This window comes from Herpailurus yagouaroundi, unplaced genomic scaffold, assembly GCF_014898765.1.
Source record: "Herpailurus yagouaroundi ecotype Mexico unplaced genomic scaffold, PumYag 203, whole genome shotgun sequence".
Taxonomy (NCBI): domain Eukaryota; kingdom Metazoa; phylum Chordata; class Mammalia; order Carnivora; family Felidae; genus Herpailurus; species Herpailurus yagouaroundi.
The window spans coordinates 8,287,658-8,313,043 of NW_024412434.1; the positions used below are offsets into that span (position 1 = coordinate 8,287,658).

General features: G+C 38.9%; 1 protein-coding gene across 8 annotated transcripts in view; it reads left to right on the top strand.

Annotated features, from left to right (window-relative positions):
• MPP7 (MAGUK p55 scaffold protein 7) overlaps nucleotides 1–25,386 on the top strand; it is a 303,608-nt gene that overhangs the window by 163,578 nt on the left and 114,644 nt on the right. For 7 of the 8 annotated variants that reach the window (XM_040451103.1, XM_040451107.1, XM_040451109.1 and 4 more), the window contains exons 4-5: nucleotides 18,102–18,179; nucleotides 20,800–20,880. The exons of the other annotated variant lie outside the window; for it this stretch is intronic. In XM_040451103.1, the coding sequence (XP_040307037.1) occupies nucleotides 18,102–18,179; nucleotides 20,800–20,880 (159 nt within the window). The remainder of the gene's footprint in view (nucleotides 1–18,101; nucleotides 18,180–20,799; nucleotides 20,881–25,386) is intronic. 8 annotated transcript variants of the gene reach the window in all.

Consider the following 25,386-nt stretch of genomic DNA (forward strand, 5'->3'; position numbering starts at 1 on the left):
CCGTTCAGTGGGTATTTTCTATTTTCTAGAGATAGCGTGAAACTCTTTTTAATGTGACCTTATTCTCACAATAATGCTATGTAGCAGGTACTATTATTATCCTATTCTAAATAGGAGGAAACTAAAGTTTTCAAAATTAACTTAATCCTTTTGGGTTGCTATAACAAAACCCTATCGACTGGGTAGCTTATAAACCATAAAAATGTGTTTCTCACAGTTCTGCAGGCTGGGAGGTCCAAGATCAGGGTGCCCGCAGATTTAGTGTTAGTGACAGCCTGCCTCCTTGTTCATAGATGGCCGTCTTTTTGCTGTACCTTTATGTCTTTACACGGTGGAGGGGAGGAAGGAGCCCCCTTGGGGTCTCTTTGATAAGGGTACTAATCTCATTCATGAGTGTTCTGTTCTCATGACCTAATCACCTCCCAGAGGACCAATCTCCTAAACCCATCACGTTGGGGTAATAGGTTGCAACATATGAATTTTGAGGGGGGGGGCAGGGGAGGGATATGAACACTTAGTCCATTTCAAACGTTAGGTAAGTTGTCTAGTGGCAGAACCGGGATTTAAACTCAGACATGTTTGGGGCGCCTGGGTGGCGCAGTCGGTTAAGCGGCCGACTTCAGCCAGGTCACGATCTCGCGGTCCGGGAGTTCGAGCCCCGTGTCAGGCTCTGGGCTGATGGCTCGGAGCCTGGAGCCTGTTTCCGATTCTGTGTCTCCCTCTCTCGCTGCCCCTCCCCCGTTCATGCTCTGTCTCTCTCTGTCCCAAAAATAAATAAATAAACGTTGAAAAAAAAAATTAAAAAAAAATAAAAAATAAAAAAAAAAATAAACTCAGACATGTTTAAGTCAAAGGCTCTTAATCAATTACATTGATGCTTCAGTTTCGAAAACTGTGAGAATGTTATAAATTCCTCATGTTTATTTTTCTTTGCCCTTGTCCTTGTCCCCATGTGGGTAGCAGTAAAATCCCTAAAACGTAATGGGCCCATATGCTTTTCTTTGGGGACCGCAAGGAAAACAACAGTTGGGCAGAGTGTATCCGATTTCACAGTAGCTTGGGGACGAAGGCCGTAGTGGCAGCTACTGAGAGGTGGAGTCCATTGGACTCTGCTACAAAAGTGAAGGGAAAGCCTGAGGAATGTGGCAAGTAACTTGCACTGAGCAATGAAAAGTCCTTTGGAATTTCTTACCACTCGAGCAGTATCCTCTTCACTGGTTTCCTCTTTCTTGGCTCCCACCCCACACCCCTCCCCCAATCTCTGCAAGGAAAATGGACTGAAGCACAAGTTCAGCCTTGTGTTTCATCGTCAGACTTTTCTTTAGAGGGGAGGAGGAGGGAGGGGGAAAGTCTAAGCTTCTTGGCACGAATCATCCCTCTGTATTTGGAAACCTAAAACAATAGTTTTAATCTTTCTTTGGATCATAGACCCATTTGAGTTTGTTGGTGAAAGTTTTGGATTATTTTCCTAGAAAAATACATGCCTGCAGTTTATACACAGTTTTCCAGGAGGCCGTGATCTGCTGAGAACCATCCATGACTCTTAGGCATAGACCCCAAGATATGCAACTTGTCACTATTTAAGACCAATGTCATTCCATCTTTTGTTACCAAAAACAAAAACAAAAACAAAAAAAAACCCTTGCTTTTACAGCTCTTAATTACAGTGCTTGTTTCTTAAAATGTAAACTACAAATGATTGACTGCTACTTGTATATTGAATGAAACCTGTCCAAGTTACATGATATCAAAGCAACCTATTTGCCATTTGTGGGAACACCCACCATCATCCTGAAAAAACATTAACAGTTCCTGGTTCTTCAGTGATTATTGAATATAGGTTTCTTTCAAGGAGAATCTGATCATTATACAATGAGGGATGTGAAAGATGTATGTACAGATGCTGGGTTATTTCAAAGTGGGGCAGTTTAGGGACTTCTGGATTGGATAACTCAAGTTTAGTTTTTGTTGAATTACAGAATGTTTACAAAGAAATGTTTAATGCCCCGGCTACTTTCAGAATCTTGTTCGAGGAACTGAAGTAATGTGATCTGCAGAAAAGGTTCGGGGACTTGATTTCAAATACAATCACTGCACATTCAATCAGAATCAAAAGTTTGATGCTTCGTTCATTTTGATAATTTAACCTAAGCCTAAAAAGTGTTACTGGTGCTTATAACCACTTCATAGCCATATATACCCCTTGTAAGAATTCATCTCTATAGAGATGTTGCGAACACCCTGGCCTGAATTGCAGGCACAGTACCAGTTTCCTATTTGAAGGCTCCCCCAGCCCCAGCCCCCACCCTTTTGGCTGTATCACTGGAGGCAAAGTTGCAGCCTCAAAGTTTTGTTTATTAACTGTGCTTGTGAGTACAAGTATGCTCATAAATTCTACATCCTACGAAAGCAAGTCTGAAGACCAAAGCATTCTAAGGATCTCTGCTTTAACCCTGAAAAAGTTATTCAAAGCTAGAAGAACTATTATTTTCAACTTTATAAAGATACATTGAGATCAGGTAGAAACACAGACCAAAATGTATCTCACAAGCCAAATGAATAGAAGTCATGAAAGCTCAAGTATAAAAGTACCTAGAATCTCCTCCTGCTAGTAAGAAGTGACCCCCCCCCTTTTATAATAATACTGTGCAAGGAAACTGGATGCTGCCTTTTTAGAAGCCAGAATTAATTTACATTAAATAATCAACCAGCCTTCTACTTCCTACGGTAAGTACCTAGACATTCTAGGTACATAATTACAAACATTCTTTTAAATGCATAACTAAGCTTGTTAAGAGAGTAAGGGAAATCCACTTAAGAAATGAAGAGGGAAAGTAAATACTGGGAACTGTTTAAGCTCATGATACAGCTATGTTGGAGAGGTTGTCCAGAGACTGGGGATGGGGGAGGGGTGGGGGGCACTCTCCTGACATTAGGCTCAATATAGGCGGGGCATTGCTACTGAGTCACACATGTAAAATGGTTCCTTTTCTAGGGTTACTCTGTTAGCGAATGGGAAAATGAGAAAAATTCCAACTGCCTTTCTAGAGAGAAGGCCAAGAATTTGGGCTGTCTTGTTTTGGGATTAGGTATAAGCTAAAAAAAGTCTAGTTTCAGGCTTTGTAACCACGAACTGGTTGGTCCATGGTGTGGAGTTTTAAAGCCATTTTTAATTTTTAGTTGAAATGTGGTTGACCTACAATATTATATTAGCTTCAGGCATACAACAGTGATTCAACTATTACATACATTATGAAATGCTCACCACAATAGGTGTAGTTACCATCTGTTTCATACAGTGTTACTACAGTATTATTGACTATATTCCCTATACTGTACTTTTCATCTCCAAACTTATTTATTTCATAACTGGAAGTTCAGATCTCTCAATCCCCTTCACCTATTTTGCCCACCCCCCTACTCCCTCGACTCTGGCAACCACCAGTTTCTTTGTATTTTTGAGGCTGTTTTGTTTTTTAGATTCCAGATATAAGTGAAATCATACAGTGTTTGTCTTTCTTGGACTAACTTATTTCACTTAGCATAATACCCTCTAGGTCCGTCCATGTTGTCATGAAGGGCATGATTTCACTCTTTATGGCTGAGTAATATTACGTTGTGTGTGTGTGTGTGTGTGTGTGTGTGTGTGTACACACACACACACATATATATACATATCACATTTTCTTTATCTGTGCATCAGTCGATGGACCCTTAGGTTGCTTTTGTATTTTGGCTATTAGAAATAATGCTGCCATAAAATAAGGGGTGTATATATCTTTTCAAATTAGTGTTTTTATTTTCTTCAGGTAAATACCCAGAAGTAGAATTACTGGATCATGTGGTAGTTCCATTTAAAAATTTTTAAGAAACTTCTACACTTTTCCACAGTGGCTGCATCAATTTACATTCCCATCAACAGTGCACAAGTGTTCCCTTTTCTGCACGTCCTGGCCAACACTTGTTTTTTGTCTTTTTGATGATAGTCATTCTGACAGGTGTTACATGAAATCTCATTGTGGTTTTGATTTTCATTCCCCTGATGATTAGTCATGTTGAGCATCTTTTCATGTGTCCATTGGCCATCTGTATATCTTCTTGGATAAAATGCCTGCATAAGTCGTCTGTTCATTTTTTAATTAGATTGTTTTTGGTGGTATTAATTTGTATGAGCTCTTTAAATATTTTGGATATTGACCCCTTATCAGATGTATCATTTTCTCCCCTTCAGTAGGTTCCCTTTTCATTTAGTTCATTGCTGTGCAGAAAGTTTTTAGTGTGATACAGTTTTACTTGTTTATTTTTGTTTTTGTTTCCCTTGCTTAAGGAAATACATCCAGAAAAATAGTACTAAGATCTGTGTTTTCTTTTATGAGTTTATGGTTTCAGTTGTTACACTTGGGTCTTTAATCCACTTTGAGTTAATTTTTGTGTATGGTGTAAGAAAGTGGTCCAGTTTCATTCTTTTCCATGTGGCTGTCTTGTTTTCCCAACACTTTATTTATTTGAAAAAGTAATTATTATCCTTTCCCCATAGGATAGTATATTCTTGCCTCCTTTGTCATAGATTAGTTGACCATGTACACATAGGTTTATTTCTGGGCTCCCTGTTTTGTTCCATTGATCTCTGTGTCCATTTTTGTGCCAGTATCATACTGTTTTGATGACGACAGCTTTGTAGTATAGTCTGAAACCTGGGATTGTGATACCTCCAGCTTAGTTCTTCTTTTCCAAGCAAGATTGCTTTGGCTATTCTGGATCTTTTGTGATTCCATACAAACTTTAGGATTATTTGTTCGAGTTCTATGAAAAATACTATTGCATTCAATTGATAGGGATTGCATTAAATCTGTAGATTGCTTTGGGTCATATGGATATTTTAACAATATTAATTCTTCCAATCCATGAGCATGGGATATCTTTCCATTCATTTGTATCTTCTTCAGTTTCTTTCATCAGTGTCTTATAGTTTTCAGAGTACAAGTCTTTTACCTCCTTGGTTAATTTATTTCTAGGTGTTTTCCTCTTTTTGTTGTGATTGTAAATGAGATTGTTTTCTCCATTTTTTTCTGACAGTTTATTATTACTGTGTAAAAACACAACAGATTTCAGAGTATATAATTTTGTGCCTTGCAACTTTACTGAATTCATTTAATAGTTTTTTGTTTTTGTTTTTGTTTTTTTTGGTGGAGCCTTTAAGATTTTCTGTATATCGTATCATGTTTTACCTCTTTCTTACCAACTTGGGTGGCTTAAATTTTTTTTTTCAATGTTTATTTATTTTTGAGGGAGAGAGTGCACAAGCAGGGTTGGGGCAGAGAGAGAGGGAGACAGAGGATCCCACATGGGCTCTGCACTGACAGCAGAGAACCCGATGTGGGCTAAAACTCCCAAACCACAAGATCATGACCTGAGCTGAAATTGGATGCCTGACCAACTGAGCCACCCAGGTGCCACCCCCCCGCCTTCTTTTGTCTGATTGCTGTGGCTAGGACCTCCAGTACTATGTTGAATAAACGTGGCAAGCGTGCGCATCCTTGTCTTATTCTTGATCTTAGAGGGAAAGCTTTTAGCTTTTACCCTTGAGTATGATGTTAGCTGTGGGTTTTGTCGTATATGGCCTTTTTTATTTTAGTTAAGTTCTCTCTCTATCCACTTTATTGAGAGTTTTTATGATGAATGCATGTTGAATTTTGTCAAATGCTTTTTCTGCGTCCTTTTGAGATGATCATATGATTTTTACCCTTCATTTTGTTAAAGTGGTGTATCATGTTGATTTGAGGATGTTGAACCACCCTTTGGTCCCTAAAATAAGTCCATTTGATTATGGTGAATAATCTCATTAATATATTGTTGCATTTGGTTTGCTGATATTTTGTTTGAAGATTTTTGCATCTACAGTCATCAAGAATATTGGTCTTTAATTTTTTTTTTTTTTGTAGTGTCTTTATTTTGGTATCGGAATAATGTCCTTGTAGAATGAATTTGGAAGCGTTCCTCTGTCTTCAATTTTGTGGAACATTTTGAGAAGGCTAGGTTAACTAGCCTAGTTAACTACGTTAACTCTTGTTTAAATGTTTGCTGGAATTCACCATGAAGCTATTATTGTTATTGTTATTGTTACTGATTCAGTTTTGTTACTAGTAATTTATCTCTACAGATTTTCTATTTCTTCCTAATTCAGTCTTGGAAGATTGTATGTTTCTAGGGGTTTACCCATTTTTTCAAGGTTGTCCAATTTGTTGGTGCATAATTTTTTGTAGTAGTCTCTTATAATTCTTAATATTATATTACTTATGTTTATATTATTTATATATAATTAATATTCTGAATAATAAATAATTTTGTGTTTCTGTGATATTGGTTGTAACTTCTTTCATTCTGACTTTGAGTCCTTTCTCTTTTTTTTTTTTTTTTTGATGAGTCTGACTAAAGTTTTGTCAATTTTGTTTATCTTTTCAAAGAACCAGCTTAGCTTCATCAATCTTATCTATGTTCTCTTAATTTCTATTTCATTTATTTACACTTTGATTTTTATTATTTCCTTCTTTCTGCTGGCTTTGGGCTTTGTTCTTTTTTCCTAGTTCTTTTAAGTATAAGGTTAAAGTGTTCATTTGGACTTTTTCTTGGTTCTTAAGGTAGTTCTGGATCATTATAAACATCCTTATTAGAAGTGCTTTTGCTGTGTGGCAAAGATTTTGAACCATTGTATTTCCATTTTCATTTGTTTCCAGGTGTGTGTGTGTGTATACACACATTATTTTTTACTCTTTGGCGTCTCCGTTGACTGGTTGTTTAGCCTCCACTTTGTATTTTTTTCAGTGTTTTCTTGTAATGGATTTCTAATTTCATAGCATTATGGTCAAAAAAGATGCTTGTTATGATTTTAGTCTCCTTGAACTTTTTGAGACGAGTTTTGTGGCTTAACGTGCGATATGTTTTGGAGAATTTTTCACATGCACTTGAAAAATATATTCTGTATATATCTGTTAAGTCCATGTGGTTGAATGTATCATTCAGAGCTGTCATGGATTTTCTGTCTCAGAGATCTATCCATTGATATAATTGGGGTATTGAAGTCCCACAGTATTTTATTATTGTCAGTTTCTCCCTTTATATCTCAGTGTTTCCTTTATAAATTGAGGTGCTCCTGTCTTAGGTACATAGATATTTACAGTTGTTATATCCTCTTGTTGGATTGATCCCTTTATCGTTATGTGATGTTTTTGTCTCATTACACTCTTTAAAAACAAATTTATTTTAATATTTATTGACTTTTGAGAGACAGATTGTGACTGGGGGAAGGGCAGAGAGAGGGGGAGACACAGAATCTGAAGCAGGCTCCAGGCTCTGAGCTGTCTGCACAGAGCCCGATGTGGGCTCAAACCCACAAACTGTGAAATCATGATCTGAGCCAAAGTCGGGTGCTTGACTGAGCCACCCAGGTGTCCCTGTCTCATTGTTTTAAAGTCTCTTTGTTTTTTTTTAATTTTTTTTTTTGTTTTTTCAACGTTTATTTATTTTTGGGACAGAGAGAGACAGAGCATGAACGGGGGAGGGGCAGAGAGAGAGGGAGACACAGAATCGGAAGCAGGCTCCAGGCTCTGAGCCATCAGCCCAGAGCCTGACGCGGGGCTCGAACTCACGGACCGCGAGATCGTGACCTGGCTGAAGTCGGACACTTAACCGACTGCGCCACCCAGGCGCCCCCAAAGTCTCTTTGTTTTAAAGTCTGTTCTGTCTGATATGGGAATTGCTACCCCAGCTTTTTTTTTTTTTTTTTTTTTAAAGGAGGCTTGACACACAGTGTGGGGCTTGATGCAGGGCTTGAACTCATCGCCCTGAGATCAATACATGAGTTGAGGTTAAGAGTCATGCTCTTAACCAACTGAGCCACCCAGGGACCCCTTAATGACCATTACTTTGAACCGTTCGTTAGGTAGATTCCTTTTCTCTGTTTCTTTTAGTTCTTTCCCTCAAGTTTTATCTTGTTCCTTTGTTTGGAGCATGTTCCTTCGTCTCCTTATTTTGTCTCTCTTGTTTGTTTCTATGTATTCGGTAGGTCAGCTACGTCTCCTGGTGTTGAAGGCAGTGGCCTTATATAGAAGGCATCCTGTGGGTCCAGGAGCACAATACCCTTTGGTCACCAGTAGCAGGCACTTTTGGGATGTCCCTGTGTGGGCAGCATGTGCCCCCTTTGTGACTGGGCTGTGGCTGCCGTAGGCACGCTGGTGGGCAGGGTTAGCTCCCAGCGCAGCTGGCTGAGAGTCCTGGCTGCAACTGCTTTGGGCACGCTGGTACGCATGACTGGCCCCCCTTTCTCCAGGACAGGAATTGTTTTGGAGGGTACTGTTCCCACTGAGGCTGCCCACCTGGTTTGTCGGAGCAGGAGCTGCTTTGGAGGGGCACCTGCTAGGGTGGGCAGATCCGGTGGGCTGGGTTCACAGGGAGCGCCAATGCAGGGCAAGCAGCGCGAGCAAGGTAGACGGAGACTGGCAGAACTGACTCACTCCCATGTCTGGCCAGCTGGCTGGTGGAAGGCAAGAGAAAGGGCTCCCGCCAACACTGCTGTTCTGCAGAAGGTTCGTAGAGATTCCTGCTTCTCCAGCACATGCTATAAAATAAGTCAATTAATTTCTTTCATGTATAACCCAGGTGATTTTCAAACCGCTGCCTCTGGGCTGGGTCTCAGACTAAGCAATATGGTGCATTGGCCCTTGAAAGAGCGCACTCTTGGTTTCCCGTAGCCCTCTGGCTCCCACAGTTAAGCACTGCTGACTTTCAAACCAGGCTTTATGGAGGCTTGTCTTTATGAGGCTGATTTCCCTCTCTTCTGGGAGAGCGTCTTCATGCTTGTAATATCCCTCCTGGTGGGTCATGGGTCTGGGGATTTCATTTCCAATTGTATCTCTTTCCCCTATCCTTCTTCATGTGGCTTCCCTTTAACTGTTGGTCTGTGGAAGATGTATTTTGCCAGTCTTTAGATGACGTTCACAGTGAGTTGCGTCTTCTGTAGTTCTAGTGTTGATGGATCTGTGAGAGGTGAGCTCAGGATCTCTTCCTCCACCATTTTCCCAAGATCTTTCCTGTGGTTGGAGTTTTTGCCCACAAAGCCCAGGAATCCCAAATTGTGAAACTAGCGAAGCGGCTGGCGATTTGGCAAACTCACCCATCAGAAGCAAATAAAAAGGCTTTCTGAAAAGATATACCATCAACCTAGGACTTAATATGACACCCCTTGGAAGATTTACTAACAACCCCAGATTATAAAACATTTGAGAATACAGTCTACCCTCAGCTACAGTCTGCAGGCATCGCAAATAGCAAGATTAAAAGTCAAGCACTCTATGTGATACAACAATTTTATAACATAAGTATGCCTAAATGATATCAGCTATAAAGAAGGCTTTAAGCATAAGAAGAACATGAGGTGCTAGGAAAAAAAGAACAGAGATCTGTAAAAAGAGTCATATATGAACTATACAAATAAGATGCAGAGTTATTTTAAAAAAACACTCAAAACACTCTGTGAGGGGCACCTGGGTGGCTGTCAGTTAAGCATCTGACTTCGGTTCAGGTCATGTTCTCACGGTTTGTGAGTTCGAGCCCTGCGTTGGACTCTGCACTAACAGCTCAGAGCCTGGAGCCTGCTTCAGATGCTGCGTCACCCTTTCTCTGCCATTTCCCCCACTTGTGTGTCTCCTCTCTCTGTCTCAAAAATAAATACTTAAAAAAAACCACTGTGAATAAGTTCTTGAGAGATTAGACAGTTTAAGAGAGCAAAGTGATTGGAAGATAGATTTCAAGAAAATTCCCAGAATGCTGGGAGACGGTTAAGATATCCCAACTTCGTTTTTCACGGAATATGTGTAGCTGGCAAGCTTAACCCAAAAGCCTTGTGGCAGAATAAAGGGCTAAGAAGTTTTTCCTTACTCTAAATGTCAAGAGTGTAGATAAAAGTATAATAACAATATTGGCTCAGAGAAACAAATTAAGAATACAGAATAGAGAGCCCAGCTACAGATAATTTGTGTACGGGAGTTTGATGAGTAATATTACAGATCAGTGGGAAGAGATTAAATGGTGCTATCCTTTTGGACATAGATTAACTTAGAGCTCTTTCACTATACGAAGTCAAACTGTAAAACTTTAAAGAAGTCACAGCAGAATCTCTTTATTAGGACAGGGAATATTTTCTTTAAGAAACAAAATGCGCAACCATATAGAAAAAGCTGGATGTCTTTGGCTATGTTAAAGTAACTTCTATGTGCCCAGGGCTGCTGTATTTTTTAAGGTAGGGTGGACAATTGACAAGTAGTCGAAAAAAATGTAATAGTTTAGGTACAACAGAAGTTGATTTCCTGCTCAGCGATCATTTAGAGGGATACGTCAGATTGAGGTGTCGCTGTCCTCCGTAAGGTCTTTTGGGGACCCAGATGCTTCCATCTGTGGCTTTGCTGTCATTTAAGGCCTTGTCATAGTCTGCAGGCAGCTGGGGGAGGGGGAGAGTATGGAGGAAGCATCCCAATTTCTTAAAAGCCTCAGCCTGGGGGCGCCTGGGTGGCGCAGTCGGTTAAGCGTCCGACTTCAGCCAGGTCACAATCTCGCAGTCCGTGAGTTCGAGCCCCGCGTCGGGCTCTGGGCTGATGGCTCGGAGCCTGGAGCCTGTTTCCGATTCTGTGTCTCCCTCTCTCTCTGCCCCTCCCCCGTTCATGCTCTGTCTCTCTCTGTCCCAAAAATAAATAAACGTTGAAAAAAAAAATTAAAAAAAAAAGCCTCAGCCTGGAAGTGGCACTTAGAACTTCCCTGTCGTGCTTGACAGCTGAGCTGTAGGGGGAGGGGTGGAGGGCGGACATGACAGGAAATGTGGCTTCACTAGGCAGCGGCTGTCTAGCTACAGTTCTTCAATGGCTGTGGAAGAGGACAGTTTATGTTGGGAGCAGCTGTCTCTGCCTCTGAAACTACTGTGAAAACAGAACTCGGAAATTGGAGAAGATAGACATTAAAGCCATAGGGAGATTCCATTTCCTATCCATTTGATTAGCAAGATGTCTGGTAACACCAAGTGTTGGCAAGGGTCTGGGCACTCAGGAAACACATGACGACTGTTAGGCATCTCCCACAGTGCAGGGAGGAGTGGTGTGAAAAGGCATTCAATAACAAAGAGCAGAAACAACCACCGTGTTCTCAGTTTAAAAAAAAAAAAAAAGATAGGGAAACTACTGTTTTTTTGTTTTTGTTTTTAATGTTTAGTTTTGAGAGAGAGAAAGAGCACAAGCAGGGGAGGGCCAGAGAGAGAGGGAGACAGAGAATACAAAGCAGGTTCCAGACTCTGAGCTGTCAGCACAGAGCCCGTTGTGGGGCTCGAACTCGTGAACTGTGAGATCATGACCTGAGCCGAAGTTGGATGCTTAACCAACTACGCCGCCCGGATGTCCCATGTAAACTACTGTTAATTAGTATGACAGAATATCATCGAGCTGTTAAAATGGATGAACGACATCTACATGTATCAAGCTAGATATCTCAATGTCGTATCGAATGAAAAATCCAGTTGTTGAGGAAACAGTGCCATTTATGTACAAAAATAGCTTTGATGAGCGCTGGCTGTATATGGAAGTGATGAATCACTAAATTCTACTCCTGAAACCAGTGTTACACTATATGTTAACTAGAACTTAAGTAAAAATTAAAAAAAAAAAGAAGCTTATGATGTTTATCAATATATATATATATATGTTTAAAAAGATGAAAATGCATATGGGAAAATATCTGTCAGTGTCAACGTAATGTTTCGTTTTCTTGGCAGAGAGGAAAGAGGAGGGGACAGAAGGGTGGGTCCCTAGCCTTGTCTCTTATGAATTACTTTAAGAGATACTTGAAGCAAATATGCCAGGCTAATAGCGCTTTAATTTTGATGCTGGGTATGCAGTGAAATATATTTGCTTTATTTTCAAAAAACGTTTAACGTGTTTAAAATGGAACATTAGGGGCGCCTGGGTGGCGCAGTCGGTTAAGCGTCCGACTTCAGCCAGGTCACGATCTCACGGTCCGTGAGTTCGAGCCCTGCGTCAGGCTCTGGGCTGATGGCTCGGAGCCTGGAGCCTGTTTCCGATTCTGTGTCTCCCTCTCTCTCTGCCCCTCCCCCGTTCATGCTCTGTCTCTCTCTGTCCCAAAAATAAATAAATGTTGAAAAAAAAATTAAAAAAAAATAAAAAAATAAATAAAATGGAACATTAATAATTAAAACATTTCAAACATTTTAGAAGTTAAAGGATGGGAAGGTGTGGTGTATATATACAATGGCATATCAGCCAGTCCTAAAAATAATGAAATCTTGCCACTTGCAATGACTTGGATGGAGCTAGAGAGTTATTAGGCTAAGTGAAAGAGGTCAGTCAGAGAAAGACAAAAACCCCATGATTTCACTCATATGTGGAATTTAAGAAACAAAACAAATGATCTCAGCTGCCCAGCTAATGGGCAGTGAATGAAACAGGGGCAAATACTATTCTCACTTGCTTGAATAGGTCAACTGAAGTTTTCCCTTTCTGTGGTCTGTGTCCTCATCTTTCCCAGGCTATTACCTTTCTAAATAGACAAGTTTAAGTGACGTACACTCTTGCCCTGTATTTTTTTTCCCCATACTGAGTATCTTTCTCCTAGAATGGGTGCTGCCTTAGTCAATGTTTTGTGAATGAACGAAACTCCAGTTAGGGTAGTTTGCCTTTTCTTTCGTTTTCTTATAATTTGTGCGATGAAGTGTTATGACTGAAGGGTTACGAAGGGCTGGATTACAGAAAGAAGGAATGAACTAAGATGAAAACAGAAAAATACTAGAAAACAAAAACAGTAAAGCTAATCTAAAAGGTAGTTCTTTGAAAATACAGTGAAATCAATGTTTGTTAACTAACGGAGGGATAAAGGGTAGAAATAGAGAAAGCATGGATACAGTAACTAAGAAATGGTGCTAAAGAAAATGTGTAATAGAGGAAATTCAAAGACTTGCAAGAGGCTATTTTGCTTCCGTGGATTCAAAGAGAAAATGAATAATATTCTGGGAGATGGTATTTTTTAAGACCAGGAAAAAAACCAAATAATTTTTCTGGGAGATAGTATTTGCCACAACTGACAATAGAAAAGATAGAAAAACCTACATGGAGAAATTGCCTGAAGCCACCCAGAAGAAATAAAGTTGAGGGATAAAGCTACCCTCCAAAATATGTCAGATCCAGCTAGTTTCTCAGGGGAATGCAGTAAAATATTTCAAGAAGAGATCACTCCAGTAGTATTGAGATGTTTTCAGCCCATATAAAAAGATAGAAGCTTCCATAGTTTAAAAAAAATGAAGTTAGTAGAATATTGTTATCAAGACCTAAGAAAGACAGGACCAATGGGGGGAAAAAAATAACACAGCCTCAGTCAAGAATATTGATGGAGAAAGTCTAAATAAAATATTAGCCAGTGGATTCCACAGCACATTAAAAGATCAATATACCCTAATCGAGCAAGGTTCACCGTGGGAATGCCAGGATGAGTAGTAGTTTGAAATCTATGAATAGAATTCCCATATTACCTTGTCAAACAGGAGAAACAGTATGGTTGTATCTAATGGAAAACATTTTGTGAGATTGAACATTAAATTTTTTCATATATATATATATCTTAAAGTTTATTTATTTTCAGAGGGGGGATAGGCGGGGCTGCAGAGAGAAAGGAAGAGAGAGGATCCCACGCAGGCTCTGCACCCAGCACCGAGCCCAACGAGGGGCTCCATCTCACGACCCTGAGATCGTGACCCAATCCTATGCTTAACTGACTGAGCTACCCATGTGCCATGAACATTCATTAAAATAATAATAATAATAATATAACTCTTGCATGGGTATTAATTTCACATGATACTATGGATCTATGGCAGTGGAAAGCCAGAATTCATCGCATATTAAAGACAGGGAACAAAGCATTACCCCTCATCAGTTTTAATAATTTTATTTTTTTGGAGCTACTGGCCAAGAAAATTCGCCAAAAGAGAGAGTAGTGCTATAAAATTGGAAAGAAGGACATACAGTTGAGCACTGTTGCCTCTGTTCTGTTGATGTTTTTCCAGCTTTAAATTTCCTCTTTCCTGATAAAATGGTTTTTTTTGGAGAAAGATTATTATTTTTTAAAAGAGGATCCTCGCCATTAGTAGAATATTTTTATCTATTTATTTTAAACCCTACACAACATGGTTCTGTCATTCCCAGCTCCTCCTGGCTGGCATTGTGTCCCGTGGCTCTTCTAATACTCGGAACTCTCTCTTCTCCGTGTTCTAAATACATGAGGTAGCTGGGTGGGGGGTGGGGTGCGTGCAGTGCTAATTCTGGTTTGGCTGCTTGCTGTTAACATAGAGAATCCAACTACTGAGCGGGTGTTTTCACTGCTTTTTAATATTCATAATAGAAGGCAGGAAATGGATTTTTACAGCTTTGGTTTATTTAATACCATTCGGGTAACCATGATTGGGTTCTTCCGTTTACCTCTACACGTCACTGAGACGTTTCAAACAAATAATTGTGTTGAGATTAGTCAAGATTTATTTTATACATTCGCTATTGAAGCTTCATTTAAAACCATCTCTGTGTACAAAAATTATATTATTGGCACCAGATTCTCTTACAAAAATTAAACATTTATTTTCAAGATGTGTGTAAATGAAGGTAATTACAGCTTTCCTATAAGAATTGGTTACATGTAGAAATGGTTTTTATTTTAACTGACTTTTTCTGATGTAAGTATAATTACAGAAGACGAACCCTTTCGGCCACGTGCATAATCACTATTTAGTGGAGCATAAATGTCTCCGTTTTAAAACGTCCTTTTTTCTTAATAGTGTATTTTAAATATTTTAGCATGCCATTTTTTAGGACCTTACTTTTGAATAATTGCCTGTTTTGCTATTGGATGAAACTAACCAGTCTCCCCTTTTCGCCAGTCTTTTTTACTCCTGACTCTTTTCTTTCTGCAACTCCTTCCACTTTTGCTCTCTTTTTGTTGTTCAGAGGACAAAAACGAAGTATGCTTTTATTGCATGGCTGAGTCTGCAAAGGGAAGTGTTTAAGTTAAAATAAATGAGATTTTGTAGGTTTGGCAATACATGATATTTAGTAATTAGATGCTGTGTCTGCGGTTCTGTTTGTCTGTTGGATTCCAGAATGTTAGCACTCAGGGAAATTGACTAAACTATATCAGAGTGAATTTTTCTGGTTGTGTAAAGGTGAATTACAGAGCATTTAACATAAAGCTGTGCCATATCATTCAGTATGAAAGCCACTAGCCTCATGTGGGCATTTAAATTTAAATTAATAAAAATTACATAAGATAAAAAATTCAGTTCCTTAAGTAAACTAGCCACAGGACAAGTGCTCAGTAGCCACATGTGGCCGGTGACTAACCATGTTGGGCAAGCAGGTACAGAACGTTTTTTTTTTTTAATATTAAGTAGGCCCCATGCCCATCGTGGAGGCCAACTCAGAACTTGAACTCACAACCTTGAGCTGAGATCAAGAATCGGATGCTTAACTGACTGAGCCATCTAGGCGCCCCCAGAATGTTTTCAATATCACAGAGAGTTCTGTTGAATAACCTTGGGGTGAAGTTTATACATCTTACCTGTTTATTATATTAGTATTTAAAACTCATTTTTGTTTTTCATTTTCTTCCTGGATATTATAAATACCAATAAAAGTGAATTATTTGGGAAACAACGGACAACTTAGAACTACTTAGAATAATTTTTACTTTCCTGCCAACTTAATTTTTAAAATTCTGTCCTGAAGTGAAACATGTATCAACATAGGGTTACCGGCAGTTAGAAATTCTAGGAGGAAAAAAACACAAAAAAGAAACTGTAGGAGAACATTTGAAAATTCTTGATAGAATACAAAGTCGTAGGGTGGGGGCAGGTTTTCATATCACTTGGCTGAAGATCTACAGAAGGTGATGTGGAGAGAGGGGCTCACAGGTTTTAAAAGACACTCAGAAGCAGCAAAGTAAGTGGAGAAACAATACATTTATTTGGGGCATGTAATTTCAGGCTGTGATTACAGTAGTGTATCAATATAAATTAATCTGGAAAACCGAAGAAATGTTGGAAAGAAAAAATAGGGGAGGGGTGCCAAGGGACCATCCTGTGGTCATTGGAAACAGCCATTATTATTTGTCACGTATCTGCCCAGCCTCCTCTCTGTCCTGTTCAGCCAGCAGTGAACGAGGTCCGTGAGGAAGGCAGAGGAATGTTAGTCTGAGAGGCAGGCTTCTGGAGCAGTGAAGAGCTCGGACACTAAGCCAGGTGGCCTGACCTTTAAGTCCCAGCTCAGCTGCTTCTCTGTGGAACCACAGCACATTGCTTAACTCCTGTGTATCTGCTCATCTGTAAAATGGGATGCTGTTGCATTCTGCCTCTTACTATTCTTGTGAGGGTTAAGGAATTAAAATACTGAACTCCCTGAAGACTGTATTACTGACAGTACTGATCACTGTTATATAGGGAATACAGACACACGGTAAGTCCCTAGTAACTATGAGCCTCTGTATTTATTATTACAGGGAAACAGACATTTAAACAAGTAGTTGCAATAAAGCTAGGCGAGTCTTCCGAGGAGGGTAGGTTCAGCATTCTACGATAGTATTTGTTGAGGTGACTGAATTTTTGATACTGACTTAAGCAAAATTAATTTAGCTCTTAAGTGGGACAGTTTTGTTTTCGATCATACTGTAATAGTTTCTCACATCAAATCTTGCTCCTTCTATAGCTTGTAGTCTTAATACAATAACTTGTTTATTACCCTACCGTGATTAATATTTAAATGTTCCAGTATTTTAAGCAAAACTGTGGTCCTGATCACTGGTAATATCATAAGTGTCAAAATTCTTTCCCTGATACTTTGCATTGTGGACCAGCTTGCCAAAAAGGTAATAGAATCCTCTCTTAGCAGTAGCATCTGGCTAATCAAAATAAAATCTATCTTCCAGACATTTTACAAGAGAGTTTGGTTAGCTTTCAGTATAATTAAAGAGTATATTACTGGATACCTAAGAGTGTATTACTTGATACCTATTAAAAATGGGAAATTCTGAAGTGCAACTGTTTTTTATATATAGTGAGGGGCAATTTCTTCAAGTGTAAATGAATAAGTAGAGGCTCAAGTAAGTTTTCAAATAAGTAGAGGCTCAAGTAAGTTTTCAAGTATAACATTTTAAGGGCACCTCTGTATGAGCTGAAATCGATCAAACTGAAATCAAATGCTTTGCGTTTGTCAAAGCATCTTTCATCTCTTGATAATACTCGGGTTTTTTCGTTTTTTGTTTTTTGGGTTTTTTTTACAGAACGCTGTCTTATAATGCACTAAACTGTCTTCTGGGCTTTGTGTATCTTGGGTAATGATGGGAAATGAAGGACCAAATTATTTATTATTTAACAATATAATTTTACTGGTTTTACAGTACAGAAAATTATTTAAGCTTAATAGTTATGAGACGTGTCTCTCTAGCTATGAGAACTCTCTTTGTTTCTTAGAAGTTTGACCCTGGGCGGGGGAGACGCTGACAATTGGGGGGGAAAAAGACTCAAAGGAACAGCATGCTCAGAAAGGCGTTCCCAGAGTGCTGACCACTGGCCCACACAGTGCCAGCCCCCTCGCTCTTCGTGGTTATCACAAACCAGCCTGGCAGGATGTAGCTGCCAGCTTATCACTTTGCTTTAATCATAATTTATGTTTTTAGCAGGAATATAAATTACAACCAATACTTAGGTATTGAAGCAATATGTTTTAGAAATTACAGATTTTATAAAACTAACAATTATTCGGGGGAAAAACTAAGGTTTAGCTTTTCTGTGAGTCCTATTTGATAACGATTTTTCCCCCATTTGACCTCATGTTAGAAACACTGGACCAGAGATGAATGATGCCCACATACCTGTCATCTCTAGGTTTATCGAAACATACAGTTTTTGTTTAGAGAGTCGAGCGGATCAGTTTTCTTGGCGGAGATAAAAATCTTACAGTATCTTCCTGTTTGCCAGCAGGTGAACTTATACTCACTTGTTTTTCTTCCAGATTCATGAAAAACTCCACTACTATGAGAAGCAGAACCCCATGCCCATCCTCCACGGCGCAGCGGTCTTGGCCGATGATGTAAGTGTGCCTTCCTGAGCTCCCTGGGACATGGCTCCCTCGGGCCTGGCCGGGACAGAGCTCATCCCGGTGCAGACAGACGCGTGTGATCCAATGAGCGAAAACCAGAAGAAGCTGCAAACGTTTCCAAAAGTCCTGTCATCACAGAGCTTATGCTGATATTATGCTGATTTTCATTCACTCTCCTGCTCTAAAAATTTTGCATTGGAGATACCATCTTGTTCTGCCTTGGTAACTACGTAACAGAAATTTTAGGCTCGAACTCTCCTCTCCGGGGAGAGAGAAGCTGTCAGCTATTAGCGTTCTGAGAAAAGTCACAGGCAGGAGGAATGCTTTGGAGAAATAAAGACAAATGAGATATGTCTATTGCTGACAGTGCTAAAAAAATGACAGATACTCGTATAGGAATGAGGCATATGAAATACATAAAAAGACAGGATTGTTTTTAAAATGGATTATAAAGCATAGTAATGATTTATGGGTATTAGACCTTTCCAAATTACCTTCATAACCAAAAAATAAATTTTAGAAGCAGTTGGCATTGATGGAGTAGTTAATTTCCTGTGGCTATAATTTTATTTTCGATCTGGGGGAGGGAGCTAACTTGCTGTTTCTTACTGTTAACTTTCAAACTCGGATGAATTGAGAGCGCACCTGGATAAACTATAAGACACCAAAGCTGCACAAGAAATCGGTTGCGTGTGAAGGCTCGTTTTAGTGATGTCCTGTTAACTTACCTGTTGCCTTTTAAGCTTTTTACTTTGTTGTGATAAAACAAGCAGTAGTTCACTTGAGTAAAATATCAGGGCCATAAGTATAATTTAAGAAAACCAACCACCTTCCGAGGTTGATTTTCTTATATATATTTTATCTCCTAATTTGGATAATAAAGCATATGTAATAAATCTCTCAGATGTTTGCTGCCTGGTGAGTCCCCAGGCTCCCTTCCAGGTTTATCCAGAGATTACAAATTATCGGGATGTTTCAGTGTATGTGTTTTATGAGGCGACTCACTCCTGTGCATCGTAGAACCAAAATTTTTGAAGTGAAGGTGTAGATAGAATTCTACAGCTGTGAGCTGTAGTTGCCACTTGAGGAAGTCTTAAAAAGCACCTTAAAGACATTGACTCTTGAGGGTTTGGGGAAATATTTGTTGATATCCAATGTGATTGAGGCCCAATCATATTACAGTATTGCTTTTTAAAAAAATTAGAGACTTATACAGTAAAATGTAGCATTTTCTAATTCATCCCAGCAATATATTTAAATTTTAAAAAAGTGACTAAGGCATGCAAAGAGCCTTTTATGCCTTTTTGTAAGTTAGCGATTATTTCTAAGAATTATTTTAACTTGACAAAAATGTTACCTTGGAAAAGTAAAATCACTTTTTGAAATGTAACCAGTGAATTTATCAATTTTATCAGATTTTATTTTTTGTGTATAATTTATATTATGCCCTTCTTTTAGAGAAAAGTCCTTTTCCAGAGATAAGAACAGCTCTTTTTAAAAACCTTGGTGGAAACAAAAAGAAATTTCATGCAATATCTTAAGAACGGTTTTTAAATGAAAATATATGTACATATTTTGAATTCTTTACTGAGTATTTCACAATTTTTTTTCTTTTTTTAAATTTCTTTTAATGTTTATTTAAGAGAGAGAGGGAGGGGTAGAGGGAGAGAGAGAGAGAATCTCAAGCAGGCTCTGCTCTGTCCGTGCAGAGCCCGATGCAGGGCTCCAACCTCACAAACCATGAGATCGTGACTTGAGCTGAAATCAGAAGTCACATACTTAACCAACTGAGCCACCCCAGCACCCTGTAATTTTTTTTTCTATTTGTTCTTGCTTCTTTCGAAAATATATGATCCTTACCATACCTGAAATGGAACAGAATGTTGATAGGAACATCTCTAAATGAAGAACATGAGACAGGTTCAACGTTCTAACCCTTTCTTTAGCTAGAATCATCTACGGGCATTCTGGATCATTATAGTAGAATACAGTCAGCATTTTTGGTATCAGAGTACTTGTCAACCTATTGTAAGTCATTTTATGATTAGCCTGGTTCCCATTTAACGGACTTCTTAGTCTGTGTAGGTAAACATAATAAAAGTTTCAGACCATTTGCTCTATTAGAGACATTCTAGTTCTTTTTCACTTCAGCTCTAAACAGCAAGCTACTGTGGGTTTTTGGAAACCCTGTGGGTTTCACCACCTCATTCAGAACCTTTTTTTTTTTTCATTTTTTTCTTTTTCTTCCTTTCTCTCTCTTTTAAAAAATCGTGTCAAAGCCTGATCCAGTCCTTTTTACAAGTGGTCCTTTGTTTGCATGCAAAAGACCATTCCTTAAGATGAAGTGCTGGGATTTGCCCTCATTGCAATAAATCAGAAGGTGATCTGGCTGATAGGATTTTTTTTAGTTACACTCTCAGCCAAGATCCCAGGCTGGGACCTGGGCTACCAAGGGCCTAAAAAGAGGAGCAGTGATTGATCGTCTGTTTTCTTTCATGCTGACTTTTCCTTAATCACTGGAAAGTGGCAAGATAGATTCTCATTTGTCACACATGGAGCTACACAGTGCTCTTACTAAATGCTCTCTCTGTCCATGTGATCTCCCTTGCAGCTGGCCGAAGAGCTTCAGAACAAGCCATTAAACAGTGAGATCAGAGAGCTGTTGAAACTGCTGTCAAAACCCAATGTGAAGGTGAGGACATGTAATAAATATCTTCCAGAAGAGCCACTTTCTGAGACTTCAGATGAATTTTGTTTCGAGCATCAATTTTCAGTAAATATCTTTTCAAATGGTGCCCAGCATTTTAATAATCTAAATTCCATTAAGGACAAAGAGTTGAGCTTTTGATGATAATGTGACCAACTACAAAATACTTTAATTGGGAAGCTCAGGGTTTAAGTTGGTGAATGTAATGTCACTTCAAGGTCAATTTCTCATTAAATGAAGGTAAGAGTACCGAATACAGAGCCTATTAGTGGTTTTGTTCAGGTTCATTTTACTTGGCTACTTGATGGTGTTCCAGTATATTTGACAACAATGTCTATTTTCCTATAGGATCATTTTCGCTTTCCTCTTCCCTCCCTTCCCCGTCGTCCCCATCTCCTCTCTCTCCCCCCTGATTCATGTTTTAATATATGCTACCATCTTACAGAGCAGAGCAGTTTTCCAGTATAAAATATTAGGAAAATATTGGTAGGCAGATTTCAGTTCTCCCTACCATTTTTTAATTGAAGAATAATTGACATAACAATATTGCATTAGTTTTAGGTGTACAACATCATGTTCTGATATTTATATATATTATAAAATGGTCACTGTAATTAGTCTAGTTACCATCTGTCATGATACAAAATTGCTACATTATTATTGACTGTATTCCCCCTGTGGTCTACGACATTCCTGCATCTTATTAGTTTATAACTGGAAGATCGTACCTCTGAATCTCCTTTATGTATTTCACCCCTTCCCTGCGATTTTCTTTCCAGCCGTATCAGTTATCTTTCCTTCAAGGGTGGTTGGTCAACAGAAGTCATTTAAAAATCTTCCTGTTAATTCGAAGGTCATTAATGCACTAAATCCCATAACGTGTACATTTTGGACTTGATACTCCTGCAATTACATGTGAAGTATTTTTCCATGAGTGAAAATTACGTATGGACAATGTGATGAGAATGACAATTTCTATTATCTATCTATTGTCTATCTTACGATAGTTTCTATTAAGCATACGTAGGCTGTCAAATGAATATTTCTGCATAGATACCAAAATTGGTTTTTGCCTTCCTTGAAAAATCTCCTGTGGAACTGTGCTATAGTGGTCTTAAATTGGTAGTCAAAAAAGATAGTATTAACTAAAAGATGAAGTGAAAACATGCACAAGCCATAATTCCTAATCCCTGTAAGTAAAATAAATACATGAACATATTGTTAAAAATAAATGGACCCTGGGGCGCCTGGGTGGCGCAGTCGGTTGAGCGTCTGACTTCAGCCAGGTCACGATCTCGCGGTCCGTGAGTTCGAGCCCCGCGTCAGGCTCTGGGCTGATGGCTCGGAGTCTGGAGCCTGTTTCCGATTCTGTGTCTCCTTCTCTCTCTGCCCCTCCCCCGTTAATGCTCTGTCTCTCTCTGTCCCAAAAATAAATAAACATTGAAAAAAAAAATTAAAAAAAAAAAATAAATGGACACTGATTAGTAATTTGGAGTCATTGACTTGTACTGGTACAGAGGAGATTGAATTTTAGTTCTGAAAGAATAAGGAAATTAAAGACACAGTGTTCAGAAAGGTGAAGAGCTCAGAGTAAGAGATTCATAGGTAGAGAATTTTCTGAAAATGTCTTCATTTGGTCTCAGAGTACACATGAGAATTTAATATTGAACCATAAAATGGTGAGGTTAGCAATGGAAGGCTTGTTAAACTCCTACTTGAGAGTGTTATCTTGGTTTGAGTATTAGAAATCAAAGAAGAATGTTTCTGACAAAAACCAACAACATGATTTGATATTCAAGAGGGTTTGGAATGGAATAGTTAATAAAATATCATACTGGATGGAAACTGGTATTTGCCTTGAGAGGGAGGTATGATTTTAGATGGTATTCAGCACCATTGGCTACAGCCTTATAATTGGATATTGAAACTTTGTTATGGTGAAAATATTTTAGATGAAGACTTTTAAAACTTTCTGTAATTATATAGCCATGTGGTAAAAGAATGGGTGGGAAGTCAGATTGAAAGGTGTATTTTCAGGAAGTTATGTGTAGGAAGTGGGTAAGATTGCAGACACATGACGTCACGATTGACAATGACAATTTCTAGTTAGCCAGTCTTGGGAAAAAATCTTCCATCCCATTTTGACCTAACATTTAACATTGATTTCTTTGAAATCATTTATATTAACTACCATCAATTTGAATTTCACTTTTTATAGGTAATTACTGTAAGAAGTCATTTAGTAAACTAAAATATTTCCTTGTCTTTTTTTCAAAGCAGAAGCAAGGTACAGTAGAATATGACAGGTGTCCCTGAATTATAAGTTGAACTGACAGTTTTAAATATGAAAAATGAAAAATGTAACTCCCAGATGTTAATTTGAATACTGTTTTTAATTTTTTAGTGGTTAAGAGAAATAATTATTTGCTAAAGATGGCTGTTCCATTTAAAATACTTAGTGCACAGTAGTGGAAAGAAGCCTGAGGTGTACCTCCAAAGCAATAATGATGTTTATAAACAGACGCGAATATATACAACCAAATATATAGCCACTATGAGAAGGATACTATGTGTGTCCTACAGATTTGCCAGCTCTTTTTTGAAAAGTTTTAAAACTTTCTCTGATTATTTATAATGTTGCCAGAGTCAGATCTTCATTCATTCGTTCTCAAATATCCCATGCCTACTCTGTGCCAAGCCCTGTAGATAGAACTTGCAGAAGGTACATGAAGGCTAATGCAGCTGACAGGAGAAATGTTGGGTAAAAGGATGCATAGAAATACTGTGGAGCACAGAGGAGAGGGGTGGTAAATCTAAATTTGGGAAGTGGGGAGGGGGCTCAAGAGAACTTTGCAGAGGAAGTGACATAGAAGTTGTGCCCTGAAGATTGGCTTCGAGGTCACCAAAAAAAGGAAACGCCCCCCCCCCCCCCCCCGGCGCCGGCACGGGGGATGTGAAAACCGATGTTTTAAATAAGGTGAATAGCGTATGAAATCCCATCAAGTAACTTGTCAAGTTTGAAGACACAAAATAAGTTCAGTGTGGTTGAGCAGTAGCTTGTGGCAGAGGGGAGGGGGCGGGAGTTCAGAGCTAGACAGGGGATCCTTTGAGTGGCAGGGGGCGGTGGGGGGGGGGGCATATATGTCCTGGTTTGCCCAGGAAGTCTGGTTTGTGCCTGTGGTCCCAGCATGATTATTAATAGCCTCCTTCTCATTCTTTTGTTTCCTTCTTTAGATGATAAATTAACATGGCCACCCTCACTGTGAGCATCTTAAAAAGTTTGGGTGTCATCCTAAGAGCAGTTGGAAAGCCACTGAAAGGATTTAAACAGGCAGGCGACCCAGTCGCTTTCGTGGACAGGTTCTCAGAGTGGAAGGGGATGGTAGGGTGGGAGAAGTGGAATGCTGAATGGAGGAAGGCCAGCTGTGAGCCTGAGGAAGTAATCCAGGTGAAGCACGATTATGGCCTTAGTGAAGGATGTGAGGGGATGGCAGTGGGGGATGGGTGGAACTGGATGTAGCTTCAGTACGTGGTATTGGCACAACTGGTTGATTATTGGGGGAAAAATATATATATCTAATGTGTATTATATATAATGTAATACATAGTGAATTCCAACTAGATTAAAGATTTGAGTATAAAAATTTGGACCATAATCATGGGATCAAGAAGAAACCTTAATAACCTCAGGAACAGAGGGACAGGTAGACACCCACACACAGGAAAAGTACAAAAAACAAATCCATGAATGAGGTTAGAAGAAATTGTTTATTTATGTAAATAATTTACATTGGTCTTTAATAAGGTGTGATAACTTATTACTTTGACTCTAATTTTCCTTTTTACAAGGGACTTGATGAAGACTTAAAAATAGGACATTTTTTGAGACTGTGTTCTTGCATTTCTAATTCAAACCGTGAAGAAAGTAGAAGTTCCTATTTCCATTGCTCCGTTAGTGAAGATGAGCATCATGCCGTATGTTTAGTGACTTTTTGTTTTGTCCGTGAACTGTGTGACCTTTCAGGAATAGCTCCTGTCCACTGGCTGCATTAATTTTCCTTTTTTTGCATGCAGAAATATTACATACATATTTTCCCATTATAAATAGAGTGCACTACTTTTTGTTCTGTGCACTTTTAACATTTTGATATTTTGTGGACTTCTGTTTGGAGTAACAGTTATCTAACTTCGCTCTTAGAGGTGGATATTTCTGGTTTTTTTTGTTTTGTTTTGTTTTTTGTTTTTATTTTTTTTTTTTTGCTATTTAAACAGCACTATAATGCACATCTCTTGTATATTTCAGAATTTTATTGGGGATACAAATTGTTGGGTTAAAACGTGTGTATATTTGAAATTTCAGTAGTGATTGCCAGTTGTCCTTAGCAATGACCTGGACAGGTCCTCTCAGCGTACATTGCCGGCCTCACACGTGAGAAGGTCCTTTGCTCCATGCCCTTGCAAGCCCTGTGCAATTAATGTTCTTTTTCATTT